Below are 24926 nucleotides of genomic sequence, written 5' to 3'. Positions count from 1 at the left end.
TGAAACGCCGCGCGGCCGACGCCATCTTGGTTTTCCGCGACGCCAAGTTTTTGCGCCTCGAAGCGGAAGTTAAAAATAAGAAAAAAAATCTCGCGACTTCACCGAGAACTGAACATTGTTTTTAATTAAACCTCGAAATCCCGTCAACCGGAGGCGACGAACTCCGAGATTCTCATTTGAAAATTATCGACTCATCATTCACGTTCCCCCACGAAGGAAAGAGGGGAATTAACGTCGAACATGCATGAAACGTCGAAAACACGACCGCCACGATTCAACTCGACAAATTCTTTAATCGGGCGATCAGCCATGGCCACTTAACGAGAACAAAACGAAGTATTCACGTGCTGGATTAGACTAGGATATATAACTGTAGTTTTACAAATAATTACCTTACAGTCCGACGTGTTACGAAGTGTATTTTATAATTTTACTATGTTAATTACTAATTATATATATATATACACACACACGTATGTATATATATATGAATATATATTTTATGAGTACTTACCTATGTAATAGGGATTGGCACTGCATAGTTTATATGAGACACGTTGACTATGAGAAAGTTTATTGCGAAGGACCGTTCTTTGGATTAAGTTGCTAGCGCAGGTTGTACATACAAAAAGGTATAGTCGGTAAAAGTCAGAGACACTTGTTAATTAATTAATGATTTGACTGTGGCGATAAGTTGTATCATTTCGAACGACTAAGTGAATATGTATCGCAAGGATGAATTTGATAAAAGAGCGTGCAGAGAAAATGGCGAACCGTATCCAATGGCTCGCAAGCTTTCTTGTGCGTGCTCACGTTGAACTCACTCTGGGACCTTTGACTCGGTTGTTTTGGGTTTTCGCCAAAGAAAAGTAAGGAAAATATGCACAATTTCGCGCCCACCGCACGGCGACAGGAATTATCCGAGGAAAATGCGCTCGGATGTCGAGACCTTTCGCTTTTTGATTTCCGCTTTAGTCAGTAAGACGTGCGTTTCGTTGGTTGGAATCACCTCTAGGCTGTGAGACGCGAGCTAAACAGAAATAGAGACTTGCTCGAGAACCTCAATCGTATGTGTCAAATCAAGTAATTATACATGTAATGCACCTATAACCGATTCTACACTTACGAGGGGCCTTTGAGGCTTGAGAAATAAGAAAAAATAAATCCGAACGAGGGTGAGCGGTCGTTTCTTCATAACTCGGGATCTCCAAGGGAAAACGAAAAAAAAAAAAAACGTATGAAATATGTTAAAGGACGGATGACCACTCTTTCGGGAATTCGCCGGCACGAAACGCGCGAAGAGATGAATCAGAGAGCGCTGCGAGATATTCGTCGGATCCAAGTAAAGGATTTGTAGATAAACACTTTTAGTCATCTAACTAGGAAGCAGAATCGATACTGTGAAATACCTACCCGTAACACGTAGCTGCTAGGCGATAATACTTGTAATTGACTTATAAATGATGAACTTTAATGAGAGAAGTTTACGGTGCGAGTAAAGTGATTAAACAAATAAACGATATGTCTGGAAGGGGCGTCTTGGTATTAATTTCCTATCGACTCGACGCTCAAAGAGTGTAGAACGGAATATGGGGGACAGTCTGCAAAATATATTCTCACAATCTTATAATTTAATAACAATTAATACATCATGATCTCTTAACCGTAAACAGTTAGTGTAAATCACTAGATCGTCACTAGGGAGCTTATAAAGCTCCGTCGTTAGTATTATGCTAGTGTTCCCATGATTTAATCCTCTAGTGCTTCTTAATCTCAAGGTGATACGAAGCCGTCGTCGTTTCGCATTGCCTTGAAGTACGGAGCCGCACTTTAGTCCAGCTATTCTATTAAGAAAGTGCTCGGATAAAATATAAAATCAACAATTATACAGTATCTCAAATAAATTGCTGAAATGTTTCGTCACGTTTCATTATCAGTCTCCGATTAGATGACAAGATCAGATGATTCGTTCACCTTAATATTTTGGCACAGAAAACTGCTACTGCCTACGAGTCAAAAAGACTTTTTCGAGTTGTGTACATTAAATCAGCAACATCAAACGCTATACCATGGTCCAATTATTGTTCTTATTGTAATGAAACGTGATTATGTGAGTAGTTTTTGACACCTTGTTGTACATCTTAGTAAGAATTATACCAAATGCTCGTGGCATGTTTGGTCGAACTTTAACAGTCATTACCTAGTCAGAGACTCCTCTGTAACTGCGACCCAAGGAATGTCTCGCATTAACAATGGATACTATTTATCTCTTTTTTTGTCATACCTTTTGGATGTAGGTACATTCGGCTATTTGTCTTGCTATCGCAGGATATTAAAAGAGCCGTTTCTCGTACGAAAATAGGCCATGTACATTGCCTTCTTGCTGTGCCGAATGAGTTCTCCGTTCGAATTTCAGTTCACCGCTGTACATCATTTCTCTTAAAGCCGACATAGATCTTGCTCCGATGTCTTGGCATCCATGCTTAATACCACATTGAAGATAAGGTACAAATTTTAGGATAGTTCCTTTATCGACTATCGACCCACTCACACCTTGTGCTACCTTTAATTTATCCATTTCATTGTGGAAATATCTATCCATGGCCGAGCCTTTGGCGTCTTCTCGATTCATTGCCTCCAGAGATCCCATTCCTCTATACTTCTTGAGACGAACTCCATCGCTGAAGAAATATTCACCTGGAGCTTCTGAAGTTCCAGCTAGTAGAGATCCCATCATAACCGTGCTAGCTCCTAAGCTAAGACCTTTGATGATGTGTCCTATAGATTGAATTCCACCATCCGCTATGATAGGTATTCCAAATCTTCTGGCATATTCGGATACTTTGTATACCGCTGTAGCTTGAGGTCGACCCACTGCCATTACTTCTTGAGTAATGCAAATCGAACCTGAGCCCATACCTACTCGCAAACCATCTGCACCTGCAGCAATTAGATTTTTGGCCTGTGTGGCAGTTACAACATTACCCGCTATAACCTGAAGTTCAGGATATTTGGATTTTACATATTTTATCATGTCAATTTGATATTTGGAGTTTCCTTGAGATGAATCTAGAACGATTACGTCAACACCTGCTTGAGCTAATAATTGCAATCTGTGTTTGTCACCATTTCTTGTACCAATGGCTGCTCCAACCAATAATTGCTTGTTTTCATCTTTACTGGCATTAGGATAACTCCGATTTTTCTTTAAATCCGTTCTAGCCATTAAAGAAACAAGTTCATCCTTTTCATTGACAATAGGCAGTTTTCCCTTTTTGGACTTCTCCAAGATAACATTAGCCTCTTGCAAAGTAACTCCAGATGTTGCCGTGATGAGATCCTCTCGTTTAGTCATCACAGAATCCAACTTAAGATTGAGCTGATTAGGGGAATCCTCCAGGAAATCGATGTCTCTAGAAGTGACAATGCCAACCAACTTTCCTCCCACTTTGCCAGTTTCTGTGATAGGAACTCCACAAAATCCATGCTCAGCTTTGATGTTAAGTACATCTCCGACAGTGTGATTAGGAGAAAGTACAATGGGATCTCGAATGAAACCGTGCTTATACTTTTTAACCTAAAAGTAAAAGATTGAACTTACTAATAGCCTGTTAAATAATTTGAAAAAGTAGATCCCCTTGGAATCGAACTGATCAAATCAATCGCTACCTTGTGCACCTCGTTGGCCTGATATTCTGGAGAACAATTATGATGTATAATGCCGATACCACCGCACAGTGCCATGGCTATTGCCATATCGGATTCGGTGACAGTATCCATGGGAGAAGAAACCAATGGTGCTTTCAAACTGATTTTCTTAGTCAACGGGGACACGAGGTCGACCTCATCGGCAGTGAAATCGATGTAGCCAGGAAGAATGATAAAATCATTGTACGTCAATCCATCGCCGGTTGCAAATAATTGTGCAGCCGAATAACCATCTTCCGGCAAAGTGGTATCAACAAGCGTGGAATTACCGGTGACGCTGTCTGCCATTTTTCCTTGATATCTCAATTATTTAAGTACAACTCTTCTCTTACCCTCTCGTACTTCCTTAAAGAGGCGAGGAATTAGACGATTAATTGAATTACAACCAACGGGAGCGGAACGTGCAGGGTTTCAACCCGACAAAGTTGTGAACGGTCCCTTGGCAAGGCAGTCAGAGGTTAACACGTGGTGCTTCCTTAGACCATATATATCTAGACCATCTACACCTCGCATTGGACCTCCCACTACCAGCCTATCAGTAAGCAAAATGGCTTTAACTGTGTGGGTGAGTCGTCGAGACACGTGGTGCTTGCATGCAGAGATCAGAGATGAGGTGGGAACAGAGATGAGTTGGGAGATTGCTCACGGAAGGGATCGTGCGATCGCATCCTGTGCTGCCCTCTGGTTTCGTACGTTAGCTTTCACTGTTTTTTGCCCCCAAGGGCGGCGCAACGAATTTATGATAAGAACTCGCGCACTGGCAATGGCGGTACCATCTACCAGTCGCCGTTGGCGGCTCAGGTACATACATACGGCCAGTGTGAGTGAGCGAGCTGTTATCATAAATTCGTTGCGCCGCCCTTGGGAGCAAAAAACGGTGAAAGCTAACGTACGAAACCAGAGGGCAGCACAGGATGCGATCGCACGATCCTGCCCGTGAGCAATCTCCCAACTCATCTCTGCCACTGCTATATGCGAGGTCTAGATATTTATGGCCTAAGGGTGCCTCGCCGCGGAACATAATCCCTAACCTACATAGACTCACCGTAGATATTTTATTTTCCTTTGCTAGTATTCGCAAAAAATAGTTCATGTAGGAGGCGCTGCGATATAAAGCAACACCTTCGGACTTACCACTGAGGATTCACCTTTTACCTGACAGTAACTTCTATAACTTTCGAATGAATCATTGACGCTTTCCATGAATCATCGGTAATATCCCAAAAACAAAGAAATACAGTTCGAACCTCTTCCTGACTTTGACGTAGAATCCCCGTGGCCTGTGACGACTCTAAACATCGAAAGGTTACTTTCTCGCGGAGTCCCTGCAAGTACGAGAACTGTCCGTCATAACCTCACTTATTTCCGTTATCGTAATTTATTGGTCTTTTTATTTGAAAAATTCATACGTCGCGCAGATGATTTTCCCGGATGACAATCGGCACAGAAGATGGGTCGGTAAAGCAGGGCACCGGCTTAACGGCGTCGGATGTTATGGCGTCCTTCCTTATCTCGGGGAGTTTGGCGGCAACTTTCAAAACCACGATGGCGCCGTTCGAGAGGATTCGCCTGATCCTGCAGACCCAAGCGGAGAGTCGACAGTTGTCCAGAGGATTTCGAGCCGCGTATTCGGGCTCATTGGACGCACTGATGCGAATTCCAAAAGAACAGGGTCTATCCTCTATGTGGCGTGGAAATTTCACGAACATCTGCCGATATTTTCCAACCCAGGCCATCAACTTCGCGCTGTACGACGTTTATTTTCACTTGCTGGTGAGTCACTTTCGGCCGGACAATATCGCGACACGAGATGTGCTCTCTTTCCTGGCCGGAGGCAGCGTGGGCGTCACTTCCTGTGGCATTTTGTATCCTCTCACTTTCTGCACGACTCGCCTCGCCGTCGACCTTGGAGACGGCAAGTTCATCAAGAGAGAGTTCAATGGCCTCTTCGACTGCTTCCGCAAGGTGTTGAAGACCGACGGTCTTCGAGGGTTCTACCAAGGCTTGGCGTGCTCGCTCCTCGGTACCTTCCTGTACAGGTGCATTGTTAAATATATTTTAGTAGAGAAACGCAAAATGGAAAAGTGACTAATTAGAAAATATATAAATACACTTGAAATTTAATATTTGCCGTATTAGTGCATTTTTATTTGAATTCAATGTAATACTACATTATAATTTCAGATATGAGGTGTGTAGAAATGCATGTAAATTTACATGGGCATTTTCATCAGCATAGTCAGACGAATTATATTTACCGGGAAAATTAATTAATGTCCGTGTTTCTTGGCAGGGCAACCTACTTCGGTTTCTTCACATCAGGAAAAAGGATTCTGCTCAGTGATTACGCCTACGAGCCGGATACTCACGCAACGAAAGCACCCGTTGCTCTTTCGTTGCTGGTTGCCCAAGCATCATCGAGCACAGCGATTTTGATAGCATATCCCTTTGATACGGTCGCTAGGCAAAGCATGCTCCACAGTGGCCAGGAATCGCCGCAATATATGTCGCTGAGAAAAATGGTAATGCCTAATTGAAAACGAGAAGAAGTGATTACTTTCTCTCCTACTACTCATTATTATTTTTTATTACTACTACTCATTATTACCTCCTTTATTACTACTACTCATTATTACCTCCTTCGTAGACCACGAAAGTAATGAGGCGAGAAGGTGTAGCGGGTTTTTACAGAGGAGTGTGCACCAACATGGTAACCGCTATGACTGGCTCTTTTCTACTTGTTTCTTACGACGTTGTCATGGAATATTATTACAATAACGTAACTACAAAGGTACCACTTAGAAGTCCAATTGAGCGGAGCCTGCCTTAACTTCTGAATTTTCTCCGCAGGAAAGACACTGGATAGAAGCGGAAAGTAAACGACAAACGTAGAACTATGTACTGCTGTTGTGCAATTTCGTCTTCAATGTTAATCAACCAGGAGATAATACATTTAAAAATGCGGCAAGGTCGTTCGGGAATTCGTTATTTTGCTGCGCTGTTCCTGTATAGATTATAGAAGTAATTAAGAGCGAGATGATTAACGAGAACGAAAAATGGCAAATACTGGAAGGAAAAAATCGAGGCGTTCGGTGCTGGTCCAGCTAACAGCTGTTCGTTGATGAAGTGTGGCATTCTTAGCAGCTTTCTCCACGTGCCACCTACACGGACGTATCTTTGCTCCCCACTTGTTCCACCGTCAAACCGGTTGAGTAATACCGCACAAAGTCGAGCATGTCGAGATCGCGTAAATGAGATAAAAGTAGTGTGTACAGTAGCTCACACGACTGCTCTAAAAATCGCCACATTGCGCCTGTAATCAACCGATCTAAACAGTGTTAAGTAAACTGTGATTTTCCGTGGGTCAAACTCGTGTTAATAATGGTTCTCGAGAAGTTGGGCAATAAGAACTCGGTAACTTCAACGAACGAACTGAGCGTGGCTATGTCTCGAGCAAGTCTTTCGGTGGGTGCCGATAACGAAGTGACAAATGACGCGACAGATGTCAAAAGAGACTTCGAGATGGCGATTAGAAGAAACAAATCCACCGGGCATTTGCCGAGTGCAAATTTCGTGGAAATGAAAATTCTTGTACTCTACACGGGTGGCACTATCGGCATGGTCAGAACCGAGAACGGAGGTAGCGCACAATTTTTTAATTTAAAATGCATATTGAGTCACGCAACTGATATGTATATCCGAATTGCAGTTTTGGCACCTCTTGCGAACGCTTTCGTGAAGAACCTGAGGACGTATCCTCAACTGCACGACCGCATTTATGCAGAAGAGAGATTCGGGGGTATGGGGCCGTTGGTCTTACCGTGAGTTGCCAGCAATTTATTCAGTCATCACCCTTGATTTATTTAAACCTACGATCAAGAACTATAAATTATGATTTTTTAGGATGGGCGCTACCGACAAAAGGCGAGTCATTTACAACGTGTTGGAATATTCGCCGCTTTGCGACTCCAGCACCATGACGATGGATCACTGGATTCGCATCGCCATGGACATTAAAGTATAGCTTTCATCTACTTAAATATGCATGACGAGACTTAGAAATTTAATTAATTTCAGGAATCGTATGTCCACTTCGACGGGTTCGTTGTTTTACACGGAACCGACACGATGTCTTACACGGCTTCAGCCCTTTCCTTCATGCTGGAATCTCTTGGAAAAACCGTCATCATAACGGGCTCTCAATTACCAATTTTCGAACCCAGAGGCGACGGAATAGGCAACTTTCTCACGTCATTGATGATTGCCGCGAGTTATGACATACCTGAAGTCTGCGTGTTCTTCGGCTCGAAGCTGATGCGTGGAAATCGAACATCGAAATTGTCCACAGCGTCTTTCGATGCTTTCCACTCACCTAATGCTCCGCTTCTAGCCACGGCAGAGATGCGGATACAAGGTTAACGAAGGCCTTAAGGTGATGTGAAAACATCACCTGAGGGATCTGGTTTATGAATCTTTTTTCCGAACTGGGTGTACCGAATAGTCTGAACTTTGATCACGTGAATATGAAAGCCTTAAGAAAGGCCTTGACACCCATAAAATTCCATTTTTATGAGACATAAGAAATGGTGTATAAAAAAATATATGTCAAAAATGAAATCTCAAGAGTGTCAGGACCTTATTTAGGGCCTCCATATTCACTTAGTAAAGTTTGAAAGGATTCAATGCATCCAGTTTGGAGAGAAGTTTCGCAAATCAGACTTCTTCGACGCCATTTTCATATCACCTTAATATCGCTCATAATTTTAATTATCGTGCGGTCAATTATTCAATTAACTATTCTTCCATACAGTCGACTATCGATCGATTTTCCGACCATGCACGTTAGAGAAGTTCCACGTCCACACAAGCCTCAACAGAAACGTCGGCCTTCTTCGATTATTCCCAGTCATTACTTCGTACTTGGTAAAGGCGTTCTTACAGCCTCCCATAGAAGGCGTGGTTCTGCAGTGCTATGGCGCTGGAAATGTGCCAGAAAACCGAGAAGACATTATAGCTGAACTCCGAACTGCCATCAAGCGTGGAGTCATCATCGTAAATATCACCCAATGCACGCAAGGAGGAGTTTCCAACATCTACGAAACTGGGAAGATTTTGTCCGATATTGGTAAGCCGTTAAGATGAAATGAAACCCCCCTCAAATCAGTCGCCTCGAATAAATCACATTTTTAAAGGGTATCAGATCGAACTGTCCGAAACTCTGACACGTGACTTGTAAACACTTGAGAATTGTCCTAACACATTCAAAATTTGAATTTTCGAAAAAAAAAATATTTCACAGCCTAGATCATAACCAAAATGGCGTTAAACCCTCATATTGTGGTAATGAAATTTCATCTTTAAAAAAATTCGAGAAATGTCCATAAACAAATTAAAAAAAAGAATTGAAATTTCATAGGTGTCAGCACCTTTCTTATAGTCTCTACATTTACATTGTAAGGTTTGAAAAGATCCAGCTGGATGTAAATGGATGTACTATTGCCAGCTTTTTTCAGGTGTGATTTCGGGATTTGACATGACGCCGGAGGCTGCTCTGACGAAACTGGCTTATGTCCTCTCTAAGCCTGACTGGGACTTGGAGACGAGACGCTCGATGATGCTGACGAACCTAAGGGGCGAATTCACAGAAACGTGTCCTCCATCCGTGAGAGAATCTGATCCTTTCCACACGATAGCGAGGTCTCTCCGCCTGACATCACCGAGCGAACTCCGAGAATTGGGCTCTATCCTGTTTCCTGCTATGCTGAATGCCGCCGCCGTAGCCCGCGATGTAGCCAAGCTCAAGATCCTGAGAAGCTATGTACGTCGAAGAGACCCATTGCAAAAACGAACTCGACTGCATACCAATGCTCGTGGTTGCGTTTTCAGGGCGCGGACGTTTCTCACGCTGACGCGGACGCACGTACTGTTCTGCACATCGCTTGCTCCGAGGGAGACGCAGAGATCGTGCGATGTCTCCTCGAGATGGGAGCAAATGTTCACACGAAGGACAAATTTGGTCGCACTCCACTCACCGATGCGGTTGAATTCGACCGACACGAAGTACTCGTGATTTAATTCGCCCATTAAGGCAATACGAAAGTGACATCTTAAGGGTCGATCGTTCATGAAACTTTTCTGCAAACATAATGTACCAAATCGTTTGGAGTTTTACCACATTTCATGTCATGTGAAAGCTATATTCAAGTACACCCGGTGCGGAGAAAAGTTTCATAAATGGAACCTCAAATGGCCCTTTCATGTCACCTTAAGGGTATGCAATTTAATATTAGTTAATTTGTTTCAGGTGATCGAAGTATTGCTGAAATGCGGTGCTCATCTGCACGGAAGCGCGCGTCTGATCGGGGAGAAAATGTGTTCTGCAGCTGCGGCAGGAAATTTGAAGCGACTTCGCTCTTATCATCTCGCAGGAGCAGATCTTTCGCAGGAAGACACTTCAGGAAGAACGGCGCTGCACTTAGCGGTGCTTCACGATCACGTACAGGTCGCTCAATTCCTGCTGGATCACTGTGCGGATCCGCAAGCTACGGATATGGTCGGCCACACGCCTTTCGATCTCGCCGAACTCGCAAAATCTGACGAATGCGCGAAATTATTAGAGATATCGACGATGAAATGTGGATGATTGAAGAAAACGATTTATTATAATATAAATAGTAAATTTATAACCTCTGTATTCCTGGATTATTGAATGTAGCCCAGCGTGAACGAGGTCTACAAGGGGTACGAGCGAATATCAGAGTTTCCCGAAATAATCGAGAATGTTGCTCAGGACCCTTGGAGTAATGAAGCAACCTGGATAAACGAGGGAACAGTCCCGGGTACCGTCTCGGCCAGCAGCAACGGCTTCCTGTATCATCGTGCCATTTGTCATCGCCTTGAACCACTCGTGGCTGTTGAGAGGTCATATCGCAAGGTAGAGTTTGTACAGAGCCATATCGGTAAGCCATAGTGACGTAAAAAAATGGATAACGACGGGAAAAAAAATTGATAACAACATAAAAATGAATAAATTCACACCTGGAGAGGCCGTCGATAACCTTCTCAGTGCTCGTAGGATTTTCCGCGCGAGTCGACATGGAGACGACGGAGCAGATAACGCGTTGCAGACATGGCGTTAAGTAACTATTGTCGAAGAGTACATCATTTGGAGAATTTCCAAACTGCCAGGAGTCCGACTTCTTCCCGGTACCTGGAACACACCTGCTGGCCTTTAGAGATCCGAGCTTGGAGACACCCCCGTGGTAATACTCTCCACTTACGGTAATGATACTCCGATTCTGACTTTGTTAGAAGAGGAACGACGATAGCGGCAAGTGCTGTCAACACTCCGGCGATCGATAGCGATTTGGGATTTACGTTTATCAGCGACGGCATTTCTCCAGGGCGCTGCTCCTCACTACCCAAGGGAATCGACAGAAAAGGGATGGAGAGGTCTAGATCGATCTGGAAGCGCAAAAGTTTTTCATCTCCTCTACTTGAAGAAGAGATTTTCAGCGTCCCTCGTAAACGAGAAGTACAGATTGGAATACGTGTACTTACGTCGATGTTTCCGCCCGTATCTTCGAAAGATATAAACCGGGACTTCGGTCGGGGTGCATCATACGATGCCTCTGCAGCTTGTTCAACATGGAAGAGGCTGAGTCCTAGCAGGAGAAACATGGCCGATGATTTCGACGATCCGGTTCCCCAGGCCACATCGTTCATCTCGTTGGATACTGCCGGAGCACGCGGATAAAATACACGACGTCTTTCAAAATTGATTAAATTGACAAGACGAATTAAAACTCACACTCGTCGACCTGGGAGTTATAACATTGAAGGACTTGGAGTTTAGTGTCGCAGGCGGTAACCAAGCAGTCTATGTATAACGTTAAGCCCACCCCCGAACTAAAAACACTCTACTCCCCACGTCGCCCCTAACGCGGATACTAATTTCGCGGAAAAAACTCATTACGCGTTGTCGCCGTACTTTACTCTATTAGTTGTAATTGCAGACGGGTGCAGGCGGCCAAAAGAAACGATTTCTCCACCCAAGTGCATCCTAAGAGGATGGAAGGGAAATTCTCTTTCCTGCGAATTTCGCGGCCTAATGTCCAGAACGAATTGCACTTTCGCGACATGTGCGGCTGGGAATCCTTTTTTATTTCACGCCTTAGAGCTACGGTGTTAAAAGCTTCCTTATAGAAAGGGAAACTAATTGTAATGGAATTTTTATTCCGCGTGAAATTAAAGGTAGAAAGGGAAATGTAGTAGGTAATCGGTTGCGCGTAGCGCCGTGAAATTCGTCAGTGAATGTCAGGATGGAGTTCCTAAATAACCGACGAGTGTTATTTTTTTCTTTCAACGGTTCTGACGGAGAAAATGTCAACAGCTCTGAGATCATTAGAGGGAAGAGAAGAGTGGTGAAACCTTTGAAAATTATCGCGGGCTCTGGCGCGTGGTCGAATTTTACTCTCTCCTGCGTTTACTTTGTCTGGCAAATTGAAATGCCCGTTACTGCACTATGCACACAATGGCGTTGACGAAACGTCGTCGCGTTAATTGGATATCTCTGCACAGATAGAAACGTGTGCCCTTATGGACTAAAAAGCTACTTGAAACGGATAGAATGTTCGAGAGAAACCTTGATAATTATGTAAGGTTCATTCAATTTGGAAGCGCCCACTATATGTATATATAAAAAGAAAAAGATAGTGCGTGAATTTTCGTCAATGGTCAAAGCGGCCATCTTGACTCTCTTTTAATTCAAATGTTTTTTTTTTCTCCTAATCGTTCATTGAGAGAAAATATCTTTTGACACACAAATGTATATCATTGACATGTATATTGTTCCCTGAATCACATATAATTGCAAGAAATAATTATTTTGTTGAGATGAAAAATTGACGTTGGTTTAAACGAATTTTGTTTACTCAATCTGACATTTCTTTGGACGCATTCGATCGCAGGGTTCTGTTGTCGCAATGCGCATTTCTTTCAGTCAACCAACTTTTTTTATCTCAGTGCTCTTGCTTACAATGCATCGAAACATTTGTGAAAATATTGTCGAAGAATAATTACGAAAGAAGTTATGAAACCGTTGTAAGTGTAAATCGCCTTGAATTGGCACGAGAAGAAAAGTCGTCGCGTCACGCGTCGGGAAATTCGTCCTCCGTAAATCCAACAATGAAAGCGAAACTTCGAGTCCAATTAGGTCCAGTCTTTGACCACGAAGAAGACACGTATGCTCGTATAAATTTGAGGAATCCACTCGCGTCCTTTCAGTCCGTGCAGAAAGCTTCGCGTCTTTTCATCCCGGAAGAACCTGAATCTACATCGACGAGGTACTTTATTAGTTTTACCTCGTCATCCCGAAGCGTGTATAAAAGTAACATTTAAGAAATTCCAAGCTGTTTTTCAGAAAATGTCGATCTGGCGCCGATTTGCCGTCTTTGCGACAGTTTGCATCGCCCTAGCCAATAGCAGTCCCAAATACGATATGGGAGGGTAAACAAAAGTTCATTGTTTAAAATTCTAGAATCTAAAACTGCCCTTAAGGGGATGTGAAAGTGGCATCTGAGGGGGCAGGCGTTTATGAAACTTTTCTCCGAACTGGGTGTAGCGAATCGTTTCAAGCTTTTCAACATAAATATGGAGGCTATAAGGAAGGTCCCGATATTCATGAAATCTCCATATTTTTTTAAAATTCTTATAGAAATTTTCAAATTAAAAAAAAAAACAAGAAATTTCATGAGTATTGGGACTTTCCTTACAGCCTTCATATTCACGTTGCAAAGTTTGAAACGATTAGGTATGCCGAGTTCGGAGAAAAGTTTCATGAACGAGACTTCTTTGACGCCACTTTGACATCAACTTAAGTTTGAATAAGTTTCGTCGCCTTAAGAATTTGCTTCCATTTATCTCGGTGCAGGTTCATCCCGAGTACCGGCGAATACTTGCAAAAATCGAGCAAAGCGCAAGATCAGCTCGCAATGGCAACGGAAACACGAAACGCCGAGGAGGCGCAATTAGCGACGAAACGAAATTCCGCCGAGACGAACGACATTTCCGACCGAAATCAAGAGCCCCGATTTGGATTCACGAACGTCGGTGGAACCGGCTCGGTTGGTAGAAACCCAATTTCAAATTACGCCAATTTGAGCCCAGGTTCAATCGAGCCGTGAAAAGGGCCGATCGTGCAGAGTTTCAATCAAGGAAATCGATTGCTTTAATTTAGGGGTACGGAGTATCTACTTACGCGCCCACGAAGATAGACCTGGGAGGCGTATTACTCGGCGCTATTATTGGAATTGGATCTATACTTGTCATCCCAAAACTGCTCTACATACTTTCCGGCTCTTATGGAGCTTATGCAAGAAGTGAGTGGTCGTCGTTACGGCATCTCGACGTAGAAAAAATCTTGCTTCATTGAACAAAATTGTTTGATTGGCTGCATTTCGTTACCTTAAGGAAATGTTTCGGTTAAATGCCCCAAATTATTTTAATAGTTGGCGTGATCTGGCACAACATCATGTGTAATCAACCGTCCATGTAATAATCATATTTTATGGTTGAACTAACAAAGCTTTTATTGGTTCAATATTTTTCTGCGTGTTAATGTTTGTACGAAAAGGAGGTAAATCTTTGAATATATGTTTAATCTTCGTATCTGACAAATTTTCAGGCGACGAGGGCGGATTGACTCAAGCCATGACCAGACTGGATGATGTATTGGCAAGAAATGGAATTGACACGACATCTTGCATGCAACGAGCTGTATGCACCTACGCCCAGGATGCCGCCCTGAGTACTCGAGAAAGCGACGACCTCGAAGGTGAAGAGGTCTCGTCTTTTGACAAAATGGTGAACGCGATCACGACGAATCAAGTTTTCAAGACCGCTATGCAAGGCACCGCCATCCAGGAAGCCGTGGAAGCAGGTCGAGGGGGACAAAAATGCTCGAAAGTTTACCCCCATTGTGGATTTTCTCTAGAGAGCACTTTGTCTCTTCTCGCAACTTTGGCGACATCCTTTTCAGCGCCCTCAAGGATCTCCTCGCCAGCCGCATCTTAGAACAGTTCCTTGTAATTCCGCCGACAACTTTAAACAGAAATAATTTAAAACGTCGGTGGAGAAGATATTTACACTACGATGCGTCGAATAGGGAATACGAACTTTCGTATACCTTGACTTGTACTGAATAAAGTACTAATTATTGTAATTGTTACGCCCGAAGTAGTCGTCGCTGTTCCTTCCACGCCCGGGTTTCCCTTTACTCGGGCCAAATATTATTTTCCCAGATTATTATTTGTTATTAAAGTGTCAAGAAAAAGAAGTAGACACAAGAGGGTAGGACCCTGTTTCGAAGTATATTTGTACAACCATATATACGCATTTATTGTACAGACTGCGTGTTCCTTTACACGAGCAGAGGATGGAGCACCAGTGCTACCATCGTGAGCAATTATCCACGATTTCTAGATCTACATACAATTATACAATTATCCTCTCCTCTCCGAATCTCGCCTCTAAGAATCTCTGCGAACACGATTCAACACAATCGCGAAATGCGTATGTACATTATTTATACAGCGAGAGTGCGACAGCATGTTTACCTACAAGTGCATCAAAATTACATTCGGAACTTAAGGTGATGTCGAAGTGACGTCAAAGATGTCTCGTTAATGAAACTTTTCTCCGAACTAAGGTTTCTGGATCAGTCTAAACTTTATAATGTCAATACGAAGGCTATAACAAAGATCCTGACAACCATGAAATTATAATGAAAAAAAAAATATGATTCATAAACATTTCTTAAATTCATTACAAAAAATGAAATTTCACTGATTTCAGGACCTTCATTACAGTCTGGACATTCACATTTTAAAGTTTTGAAACGATTTGGTACATTCAGTTCGGAGAAAAATTTCACGAACGATTGACCTCTCAGACCTCACTTTCACATCCCCTTAACAGTTAAAACTCGTTACCTATCAGCGAAAGCGAACAGGATCGAAAATACATTATTCTCGTAGAACGGGCCGCGAACTTTCCGTAACTTTTGTACTATTTCATGTATTCCCGTTTCGGCAGGAGGAGCATAACGCCCACGGCAACGCAGACGTGCCATAAGCTGTGAACAATGTAGTAGTTCTGCCGAGTCTGCAGGAAGGCGTAGGAGACGAGGCCGAGGGACACAAGGACGAGTCCAGCAGGAAGGAGGATGGACCGATAGGGAGTAGCAGGATACCGGAACGTGCCCTTGCGTTTGCACCTGAGGCCCCAAGAAACGGCGACGAGGGTGCAGCCCGTGACCGTAGGAGTAAGGAACACCCAGAGAGAGGTCCTGTCCAGCTCCGCACCCATGGCGAGGACCACTGCCCCCGTAATCTGGCAAAAGGAGGAGATCTTAGGACCAAGAGACGCCATGGCCACGAGGGTGAGCCAGATGGACAGTAAGGCGTTGAAGAAGTCGCAGAACTGGAGAACGGGCAGTCTCGTCACGCACAGGTGGTACACCTCTTCCCCAGACTCGCAAGCATGGTACAAGGTGGAGAACACCATAACGGCCGCATAAACCACCGCTTCGGTGTAGTACCTCCTTCTTACGGCAACGTAGATGGACCCGGCGAAGGCGAGGTTGCTGCACGTCAAGAGCACCAAGCTGACCAGGACGTCCGTCCTAGTGAGGACGTACTTGTCGTCCGCGCAATCGAACCCTCGATATCCTCCTGTACAGTGGCATGCAGAGAAGACGAAGCCTCCACTCATGTAGTGCACGCATCTGCCTCTGTTTTTGCAACGACCTTCTATGCAAGGCGAAGACGCCACGTTGGTCTCCACCCTAGCGGAACGCTCTTCGAGGCAGTCGCAGATCTTGCAGCCGTTCGTTAGGCATCCCTTGGTGCAGCTACAGTTCTTCCCGGTTGAAAATGCCTTCAAACTCAGGTGCCAGGTTCCTGGCTCCGGGTATGGGATGTGGACGAAGGCCGGCCCCGTCCCGTTGGCGAACACGTCGGGCGGTGAGACCATGTTCGTTCCTGGAAAGTAATATTTTTCCTTCAATTATCCACTCTTTTATACCGTCTTCGGGTCTTGACACCCATGAAACTGCAACTTTTTAACACATTTGTTTATAAACATTTTTTAATACTTATAAAAATTATAATTTTATAAGTCTCGGGACCTTTATTATAGCTACCATATTCACGTTGTAAAGTTTGAAACATTTCGGTACATTCGGTTCGGAGAAAAGTTTCATGAACAATTAACTCCTCGGAAGAGATTTTCACATCCCCTTAATGGGTTTCTTTTTCATTTCTTTACCTAGGCAACCACCGGTCGCCGTGATGCCGACGTAGGTCCCGAGAGAGACGCATCCAACCACGACGAGGTTCTTGTCATCCTTGGCCTCGCCGTTGTCCAGTTTCAATCCCACGGAAACGGTGCCTCCGACGTCGTAGACGGCTCCGACGTCGAATCGAAGGACGGAAAGAGTTCCCAGAGTGAGATTTAATGGAGAGGTCTTCGTGTCGTTACCCTCACGGTACTCGTAGTCGAAGAGGAAGAAGTCCGGCAAGGACTTCCTCATCAATACTATCGGATTTATCTCGGTTGCGTTCTCTGCTAGGTTTTCCGTTAAGGAGACGGATATACTGGTTGCGTTTCCAGACCGCAAACGGAGATTTAGGAAATGCGGAACTTTCGTGTGTGGCTTGAACGGAATCAAGGCATCAGTCGTGTTGATGGATCCATTGGTCAGGTGCTCGCTGGTGGTGATAATCACGTCGACGTTGCAAAGTTCACCGCAGGTTGAATTCAAGTTCATCACCGGCTCATTGTAAGTCAAGGGGACGAAAAATCGAACGACCGCCGTGTTGCTCGTGTCGTTCAATTCCAAGATTCTCGGATGTTCTCCGTCGTAAGTCAAGACCGAGTCAGCGAGCTCGACTTCTAGGTCGACGTCCAAGATCGTGTCACACGATGCCCCGAGTCCTGAAGAAAATGTCCTCCGAGTAAGATGTCGATATATATATTTTTTATAAAAAAACCTGGAGGAAGCATTCTAAGGTGTGGAAGATTAAATGTAATTTTATGAATAACTTATGGAAGCCTTCTAAGACTTGGAAGATAAAATCTTACCTTGCTGCGTGATCTTTCCCTCGTTAGGATCGGACCAGGACCGGAAACCAATAGCATACCAGTCGCCAGGAGCAGGAGCTTGTATCGACACGAGATGTTTCTGCTCATCGCTAGACATCTTCAAGGAACGATACTCTCGCCGACGTTTCAGCAATTTTGCGAAGATCTTCGACTTGTCCGGGATTATCAGAGGCAAGCTCCCCGACTTCAAGTACACCGAGACATCTCTCGGCTTGCAACTTCCGATACCCCCTGTCTTCTCCTCCTTCGCCGTAAATCTGAAACGTTAAAGCCAAGCACTGGTCTCGTACCTCACTTTCATATATATATATATATATATATTTTTTTTTTTTCTATACATGTTCACGTATAATTTTTCACCGATTTTGATGATTCTTTTCTTTTTTAAAGGAGGTGTTTTGTAGGTGGTTCTATGTAAATTGTTCAATGATGATTTCAAGAAAATCGACATACGTGAATACTGCCGTGACGCTGTTCTCCGGGACCGTGAAGTGGACGATGGAGATGTGTCGATACGCGTAATAGTCGACCAACAAGTTGGAAGGTTGCTGGGCCACTTTGACAAATTCCCCGCACAGGCCATGGTGGATCACGAGGCTGCACGTCAGAAGGAAGGCTACCTCGTTCTTTGGCATATTATTCGGCCCGCGTGTCGCTGCATAACAGACCGCTGGACCTGGAAACCGAGCGAGGGGTTTCTTGAAAACTGATTCTCTTTCCTCGGAGCGAGTCCTAAGTCTGCCACCGAGCTACTATCGCGACTCGGAATTAGACCAGCGGTGATAGCAACGTGGTGATGTTTTCAATTCGTATTTCCTGTCCGGCGATTACGCCCGATTAGATCGTGGATCGAGTAATCGCACTCGCCATCTCGGTGACCCGCAGAGAGTAATTCCCTTCTAGACGTCCGTCTCTTAGTGACTGTCTTCGTGTTGGATCTTATAGAAGTGTCGGTGAGTCACGTCAAGAAGTCTCATTCCATGTCGCGACTTTCCGGATAAGACTATCAAGAGATAACGCTAGAAAGATACATGGAAACATGGTGACTGCACCCTTCTTCATAACAAAACGGTTCGCTAAAGTAAAGGACTGGTGAGCGAGCACTAAACTGAGAAAAAAAAAAGAAAACGTCACTGAACCAAAGAAATCATTCTTTAAACAGTACCACAGAAATATATTTTTAATTCAAAGAATAATTATTTCGCTCTATATCTCCCTGGTTCATTGAACATTTTTTTCAATGTAGGACCAGTTAACTCGTCATGGAATTCCTCGAATTGCTTCATGTAGGTCGTAGTTCAATTTCGAGCCAATGACCCTCGTCGTTAAACCGAATCAACCTCGCCGTTTAACGAACCTCGCAGACACTCCACATTTCCTCATGCAACATCGCTCTTCGGCTTCATCCCACAGCTAACTCGCTTATGCAATTCGTTTGTGAGTATTTACGGCTCTCATGGTCGATCGGAAGAAGCATCGGTAACTGGAAACAATGACGTTGACGTAACACTTTTTGCGCGACAGCTAAGATAGACTTTTTCGCCTCGATGAAAAGTATCCCAGCGGATGCTGGTCGAGTAATTCTCTGTAATTATAATTTTTTCTCCTAGTACCAGGCAATGTCTAGAGCCTTCATCTTATCGGACGTCTTTACGGGATCGTCTGCGACCTAATTGGCTGACTGTGCTGGAAGGTTGCAAAAAGATGAGTGGAAACCGGCGACACATACCTACGGGGACCGTAGCTGTCAAACGCACGTGGTCGGAGCTGTCAAACGCACGTGGTCCGAGCTGTCATTGGCGGCAGGTAGCTTACAGTAGCTCACAGCTGTGAACAGCTGTTTCTACTCCTCGCAGCCTGTTCCTACACTTCCGTCTTATCGATCCGTAGCCGGCTTCGATGGCGGCAGCCTTGTTGATAACGGATTACGTTGTCGTCACCTCTTCCGAGTGACGCATGTAACACTACAAACTTAATCGGTCATACCCTAGTGGAAGACTTTTTCACAAAAATCTGGCTTTTGACAATCTTGCCAGGAAAATGTGGTCCTCTTGGGACGAAGGAACTTGTCATAGACTCGGAAGAGAATGGTTTGCTTCGACTTGTGAGGATTTCTTGATTTCATCCGAGATTTTCGCCCGTTTGATGGCCTTATCACAATGGCTGGTCGAGGGGGGATCCGAAGTCTGCAGGCTTCCACGACTGGGCTCTGCTCGAGCGCGACTAAACCGAAACAGAGCAGAGGTAAGTGGCAAACCTAGCAACCTCGAATCTACGTAAGCTCGAAACCTCGAACCACGTGAGCTCGAAACCTCGAACCCACGTTAAGCTCGAAACTACGAACTGTATAAGCTCGAGGAAACCTTGTGGCATTCATTCTGGTCGGCAATAAATTTTCCTTAGGGAGAAAGGTCGCTTTTTTGTCGCTTACACCAGGAAGTGTAATTCTGTAGAGGGAATATATGTGTTTATTAGTACGATATATAACGGTGAAGTATAAAGGTACAAATATCGAATATGAATAAATAGGTCAAATAAAAATAGGGCTAAGGTAACAATGGGATTAGTACGCTCTTATCTCAGAGGACAGATTCCTTAATATTACATCTCCAGATTTGTTAATATTTAAACTTCTTGGAAATTGGACGGAATATCAGTCTCTTCGTTTGTGGTATAGTATGTGGAAGTACTCTATCTTTAATATTAATTATGGATCGTAGGGTAATTCAGAACTCCCATGTGTCCATCCAACGTAACGAATGCAGCGGACTCTCTGGATCTGAGGCGGTTGGGCCATCCATTCCGTATGCCAGAGGTGAAAAGAGGTAGAAACTGAAAATAGAATGTCGAATTTCAAGTATCTATTTGGTAAGGTAGAACTGTTTTGTCGTTTTTTTTAATTTCAGAATATTTACCTGTACCCTACACTTGATATAACGACTCCAATTATCGTGTGGTACAGTGTCTGTCCTAATCTTCCTGGAAATATTAGCTGTAGCCCTTCTAGGGTGTAGTTTAGAGTTACTCCAGACAACATCGAGCTGAAGAGCACGGCCGGAAAGTAATGATGGAAGTAGAGCACACGACCCATCCCCCAGAAGGGTACATAATGCAAGATCCAACCCATGAATAACCAACTTCCGGCATGCATAATTCTTTTCCGACGAAATTTAACGATTGGATCATCAGAATATCCTCTTTGTTCTAGCACGGCGGCATGCATATACACGATTATGAACAACAAAAGAAAGACGATGTTTCCCCACCATATTATCGGATTACCCAGCAAATAAATCCTATGGTTATAGCCAGAGAAAAACTGACCCTGAAAAAGATATTTACGTGTCATTGCATACATTTAAACGCCTTATACATTATTTTTTTTTTTCATTTAAGAAAGTGTAAATTTACCCTATAATTTAGTGGCCATTGCCACGGTTTCGATGAAACTTCTCCTTCTTTCACTTTTAAGTCAGAATTCCCTTGAAGCATGACTGCATGCGATTCCAAGAATCTATGCAGAAATCCTGGGGCGTACACTTGAAAACTGACATTTGGCACTGGCAACACAATATGTAAATGCATTATTAATTTATGCAATCATTATCGTCGAAATAACAAAAATTGTGCAGATAACTTACGCTTTGCATAGTTATTGTCCTCGATATTCCACAGTGAATTTTTATCTCGCATGTTGGGATTGCAAGATACTTCTTGCTGATTATAGGCCCTGACGGAAAAGACAATGATTTATATTTAAATAACGTTTTTATACGTTGACACCAATGCTAAACATTGAAAGACTAACCAGTTTGGCAACGTTTTTCCACTACATGTCAATACGCAATGATGGAGGTAATGAACAAATTTCAACTTGCTTGTTACTGTTTCAACGATGTCACCTTCCTTGCCATTTAGTATTACGATTTTCCATACATCGTTGGCATCACCTACACCTTCCTACAAAGTAAAGCATTTTAAATGTTTTATGTCAGGGAAATTAAAGTGTGGCAAAATATAGGAATATTGAATCTTGTTAAAAGTACTTTACCTCACCATACCCTGTAACTTGATAATGCTTTTTGGATACCGGGGCAACTTCTTTATGGGAATGTAAATTACGTCCGGTGATAACGTGCTCTAAACGAACCAAGTCTCCATGCTTTACAAGGTGTGGTTCCGAGGGTATATCTTCGGTATCATATTTTTTAACCATCCATAAATTGTTGTCGTCTTTGTGGGAATATGTTGTTATCTGCAAAGGACATTATTGACGATGAAAATAAATTATAAATATTACGTACATTTTTTGGTAAATAAAAACCCACCTGTTGTTGACGAGCACCAATACCTTCTGGATAGAGGTGCCAGTGCGAGTGCAAGTATCCACCACCAGTACGATGATTTTTTAAGGTGATTTTAGCACCATAAGCGAGTTGTCGAGGCATCGTTGCATTGTACAATGAATTTCCTTCCAACAGAGATTGAAATTCTGAACTGTAAAATCCATCGCCACTCCCACTGCATTCAGAATAGTAATTATGTATAAATAACATTAATTACAGACAGAAATTACATTTAACAAAAATTCGTGGTATTTAATTGATTTACCTTTTATTTAAGATGGACAGGTGAATGTAAAAGAACAGCATGTAAAGAAGTATAGGTAAAACAATTAGGCACAGACATCTGGCCATTAAATGTTTTCCTACATAAGTCTGGAAAGTGATTTGAGTATATATTGTGATGAAAAAATTTGAAGTCGCAGGACAATCCTGATTTTATTAATGAAGAAACAATTGAAATTTACTTACAATGGGTTTTGTTAATTCTCCAAGTTCTCTCCATAATTCACTGACTGTATAAAGACCAACAAGTAAAACAATAAACAGGCCGACAAATTTTACACTCATGGTACAAGCCAGAGAAACACCTGTAAACAACAACCAGCACCACCAAGATGGAGTAAATGGCTGATCTTTCAGAGAACCAATGCGAGCCATTCCCCATGCTGCACACATCATGAAGCATAACAGTATTGGATCCAGAAGGATGTATCGGTTCAACGTCAATAAACCTACATCTGAAATCAAATAAAAATGTCATGGATTGCATAAAACAAAAATTAATAAAAGTATTTCTTTTAATAAGTAAAACTATGACTGAGTAAAAATATACCACAAACCACACAAAATAAACAAAGCAGAAAATGTAGCCGAGGATGTAGACTTGGTAAGGTCCCATACTGTAAGAAATGATAAGGGAACTATCGTTGCACCTAAAAATGTGCAGAACTGAAACAGAAAATGGATGAACAAAAATATAAACTATCAATTTATACAATTACGAAGAATAACATGCTTACGATTCTCATCCCAGCATATTGAACATTCTCATATTTATCTCCTGGCTTTTCAAATGGGAAAGTTCCGTCATATCCTGTTAAATACCCTGACAACGCAATAAGCATCTGCAAAAGAATAAACTATTGATGATTTTACATTCTTCACCATTAATTACATGCACATAGTGAAATGAATTGAACTCACTTTTCCAAGAGGAGGATGAACGTCAAAAAAGAATGTTCTGTTAATGTACCAACTTCCCATTTTTCCAAAATGTGTCTCGTCCCAACTAAAGCACAGGCTTTTTATTATTTTGTGATAAACATTTAATCTTATGCTTTCAATTATAATGCTTACCAGACATGCCTCGGTTCTGTCACATTATAAAATCTAGTACATATCGTAAAAAACATAATAGTCCCAAACAATAACCACCAGTTCCTGATAACATAAAAACATTACTTCATAAAACGAACCCTTCTTTCTGTATATTTTCAAGCAAACTAGAAATTTATTATGGCCACCTGTCCCTTTTTCCATTTTCCTCAGCAGGGTTGTTTGTTCGATCAGCGTTTTTAGGCAGACGCACACTCGATTTCTTGTCATCATCCATTATTTTACCTGTGAAGGAAATAATGTCTTCAAATATTTAAATGTAACTATTTTTTTTATTTAACAATAAAATTTTACCTGTTAAATCAGAAAATGTTGGGAAAACTTGTCATCACCGATGTATCATTATAAGGTAACAGGTGTTCCACAAATCGATCAACGTTGTAAGGTACGCCCTTTTCTCCAGTAATGTAATTACTCCTCAAAGGGCTTTAATACATTTATTATACAATTAATAACCATTCATAAAATTGTAAGTACGTAAAGTCAATCTTCGGTACATTTATTTACAGTTATTCGAAATACTGCTGACATGGCAATGGTTAACGGAGGTTAGGTTGGAGTTCATGAACCGGATTGTGCGATGCTAAATCTATGCTACCCCGTATGGAAGAAAGTTCAAATTTATTTAATTGCACCGATCTCTATCCGGGTGAAAATGTACTTTAGGATATTGCACACTTACGATAAAAATACAATTGCATATAAATATATCTTACGTATAAAAGTAAATTTTAGTTAGTTCGAGTGGAGAAAATTCGAAAACCCGCTCCAAGAAATTCTATCATGGCCGATAATCAGTTTCAGGCATCTGTGGACAGATGGCGTCACCGAATTCGCCGAGTTCAAACATTTTCCCGCTTAGCCGGAGAGATAATTCGATTCGATCATTTAAATCAGTGTACTCTTCTATTTCGGATCATCCGACCCAGTTAGCCATGAAATGTTACGATCAATATCGGAGCCGAGGTTTATCTCCCGGGGTAAGTAATTAACGATAATATCCACTGCGCTACAAGTTCTGGACTATTCTTGACAATCCACCCATTCTTATCCCGGAATTGCAGATGTTCCATTAATGACTCACTAAACAGCACCAGTTCGTCTAATCGTCTAATTACCTCTGCCCGCTTCCGGTCCCCGGAAGTTTCTCATTTACCGATCGACGAAGACATCAATGCATCTACAAATTAACAGTACCCTTTGCCTTTACCCTCGATTATATACATTCTTCGTAAACAAATGCATGCAGAGTAGTCAACCAAGTAGACTTTCTCCCCAAGTTGGAATTATGTTAACGGGATCTTTTTGCAGGAT

General features: G+C 42.7%; 6 protein-coding genes and 1 long non-coding RNA gene across 12 annotated transcripts; 3 read left to right on the top strand and 4 right to left on the bottom strand.

Moving 5' to 3' along the window:
• Positions 1–1588: 1588 nt before the first annotated feature.
• Positions 1589–5349, bottom strand: LOC105697257 (inosine-5'-monophosphate dehydrogenase 1b). 4 transcript variants are annotated; one of them, XM_012420412.2, is made up of 4 exons: positions 5118–5349; positions 4956–5033; positions 3670–4053; positions 2333–3577 (listed from the first exon to the last, which is right to left on the bottom strand). In XM_012420412.2, exons 3-4 carry the CDS (start codon positions 3994–3996, stop codon positions 2333–2335), a joined length of 1572 nt encoding a protein of 523 aa, XP_012275835.1. In that variant the 5' UTR covers positions 3997–4053; positions 4956–5033; positions 5118–5349. The 4 variants fall into 4 exon arrangements, with proteins under 4 accessions (XP_012275834.1, XP_012275835.1, XP_012275837.1 ...); XM_012420414.2 differs by lacking the exons at positions 4956–5033; positions 5118–5349 and adding an exon at positions 4857–4914; XM_012420413.2 differs by lacking the exons at positions 4956–5033; positions 5118–5349 and adding an exon at positions 4754–4893.
• Positions 5350–7060: 1711 nt separating this feature from the next.
• On the top strand, positions 7061–10447 carry LOC105697256 (L-asparaginase). Its single transcript, XM_012420410.2, has 8 exons — positions 7061–7348; positions 7418–7529; positions 7612–7726; positions 7786–8122; positions 8519–8833; positions 9222–9526; positions 9595–9768; positions 10013–10447. The coding sequence occupies exons 1-8, from the start codon at positions 7090–7092 to the stop codon at positions 10349–10351; spliced, it is 1956 nt and encodes a 651-aa protein (XP_012275833.1). The 5' UTR covers positions 7061–7089; the 3' UTR covers positions 10352–10447.
• On the bottom strand, positions 10418–11465 carry LOC105697211. Its single transcript, XM_023432219.1, has 3 exons — positions 10989–11465; positions 10747–10918; positions 10418–10619 (listed from the first exon to the last, which is right to left on the bottom strand). The coding sequence occupies exons 1-3, from the start codon at positions 11431–11433 to the stop codon at positions 10463–10465; spliced, it is 774 nt and encodes a 257-aa protein (XP_023287987.1). The 5' UTR covers positions 11434–11465; the 3' UTR covers positions 10418–10462.
• A 1482-nt stretch (positions 11466–12947) lies between these two features.
• On the top strand, positions 12948–14935 carry LOC105697258. Of its 2 annotated transcripts, XM_012420416.2 has the most exons (5): positions 12948–13052; positions 13130–13215; positions 13640–13832; positions 13946–14087; positions 14393–14935. In XM_012420416.2, the coding sequence occupies exons 2-5, from the start codon at positions 13133–13135 to the stop codon at positions 14779–14781; spliced, it is 807 nt and encodes a 268-aa protein (XP_012275839.1). In that variant the 5' UTR covers positions 12948–13052; positions 13130–13132; the 3' UTR covers positions 14782–14935. The 2 variants fall into 2 exon arrangements, with proteins under 2 accessions (XP_012275839.1, XP_012275840.1); XM_012420417.2 differs by lacking the exon at positions 12948–13052 and having other exon boundaries at positions 13110–13215.
• Positions 14936–15058: 123 nt separating this feature from the next.
• On the bottom strand, positions 15059–19728 carry LOC105697320 (post-GPI attachment to proteins factor 6). Its single transcript, XM_012420539.2, has 5 exons — positions 19601–19728; positions 18325–18547; positions 17851–18128; positions 17035–17703; positions 15059–16748 (listed from the first exon to the last, which is right to left on the bottom strand). Exons 2-5 carry the CDS (start codon positions 18504–18506, stop codon positions 15775–15777), a joined length of 2103 nt encoding a protein of 700 aa, XP_012275962.1. The 5' UTR covers positions 18507–18547; positions 19601–19728; the 3' UTR covers positions 15059–15774.
• Positions 19729–19979: 251 nt separating this feature from the next.
• On the top strand, positions 19980–21199 carry LOC105697321. Its single transcript, XR_001103819.1, has 4 exons — positions 19980–20115; positions 20592–20696; positions 20778–20973; positions 21080–21199. It is a non-coding gene; the product is annotated as an uncharacterized LOC105697321 (long non-coding RNA).
• LOC105697319 (protein O-mannosyl-transferase 2) lies at positions 20323–24341 on the bottom strand. Of its 2 annotated transcripts, none has more exons than XM_012420537.2 (15): positions 23907–24341; positions 23741–23837; positions 23574–23657; positions 23421–23517; positions 23237–23341; positions 23057–23165; positions 22686–22954; positions 22483–22589; positions 22200–22392; positions 21923–22126; positions 21680–21831; positions 21513–21601; positions 21283–21431; positions 20787–21196; positions 20323–20703 (listed from the first exon to the last, which is right to left on the bottom strand). In XM_012420537.2, the coding sequence occupies exons 2-15, from the start codon at positions 23827–23829 to the stop codon at positions 20598–20600; spliced, it is 2163 nt and encodes a 720-aa protein (XP_012275960.1). In that variant the 5' UTR covers positions 23830–23837; positions 23907–24341; the 3' UTR covers positions 20323–20597. The 2 variants fall into 2 exon arrangements, with proteins under 2 accessions (XP_012275960.1, XP_012275961.1); XM_012420538.2 differs by having other exon boundaries at positions 23421–23505.
• Between the last annotated feature and the right edge of the window lie 585 nt (positions 24342–24926).

This window comes from Orussus abietinus, unplaced genomic scaffold (assembly GCF_000612105.2).
Source record: "Orussus abietinus isolate OABI.00-Male unplaced genomic scaffold, Oabi_2.0 scaffold261, whole genome shotgun sequence".
NCBI lineage: Eukaryota > Metazoa > Arthropoda > Insecta > Hymenoptera > Orussidae > Orussus > Orussus abietinus.
The sequence above is the reverse complement of the archived record's forward strand: the minus strand, read 5'-3'. Positions and strand labels throughout refer to the sequence as shown.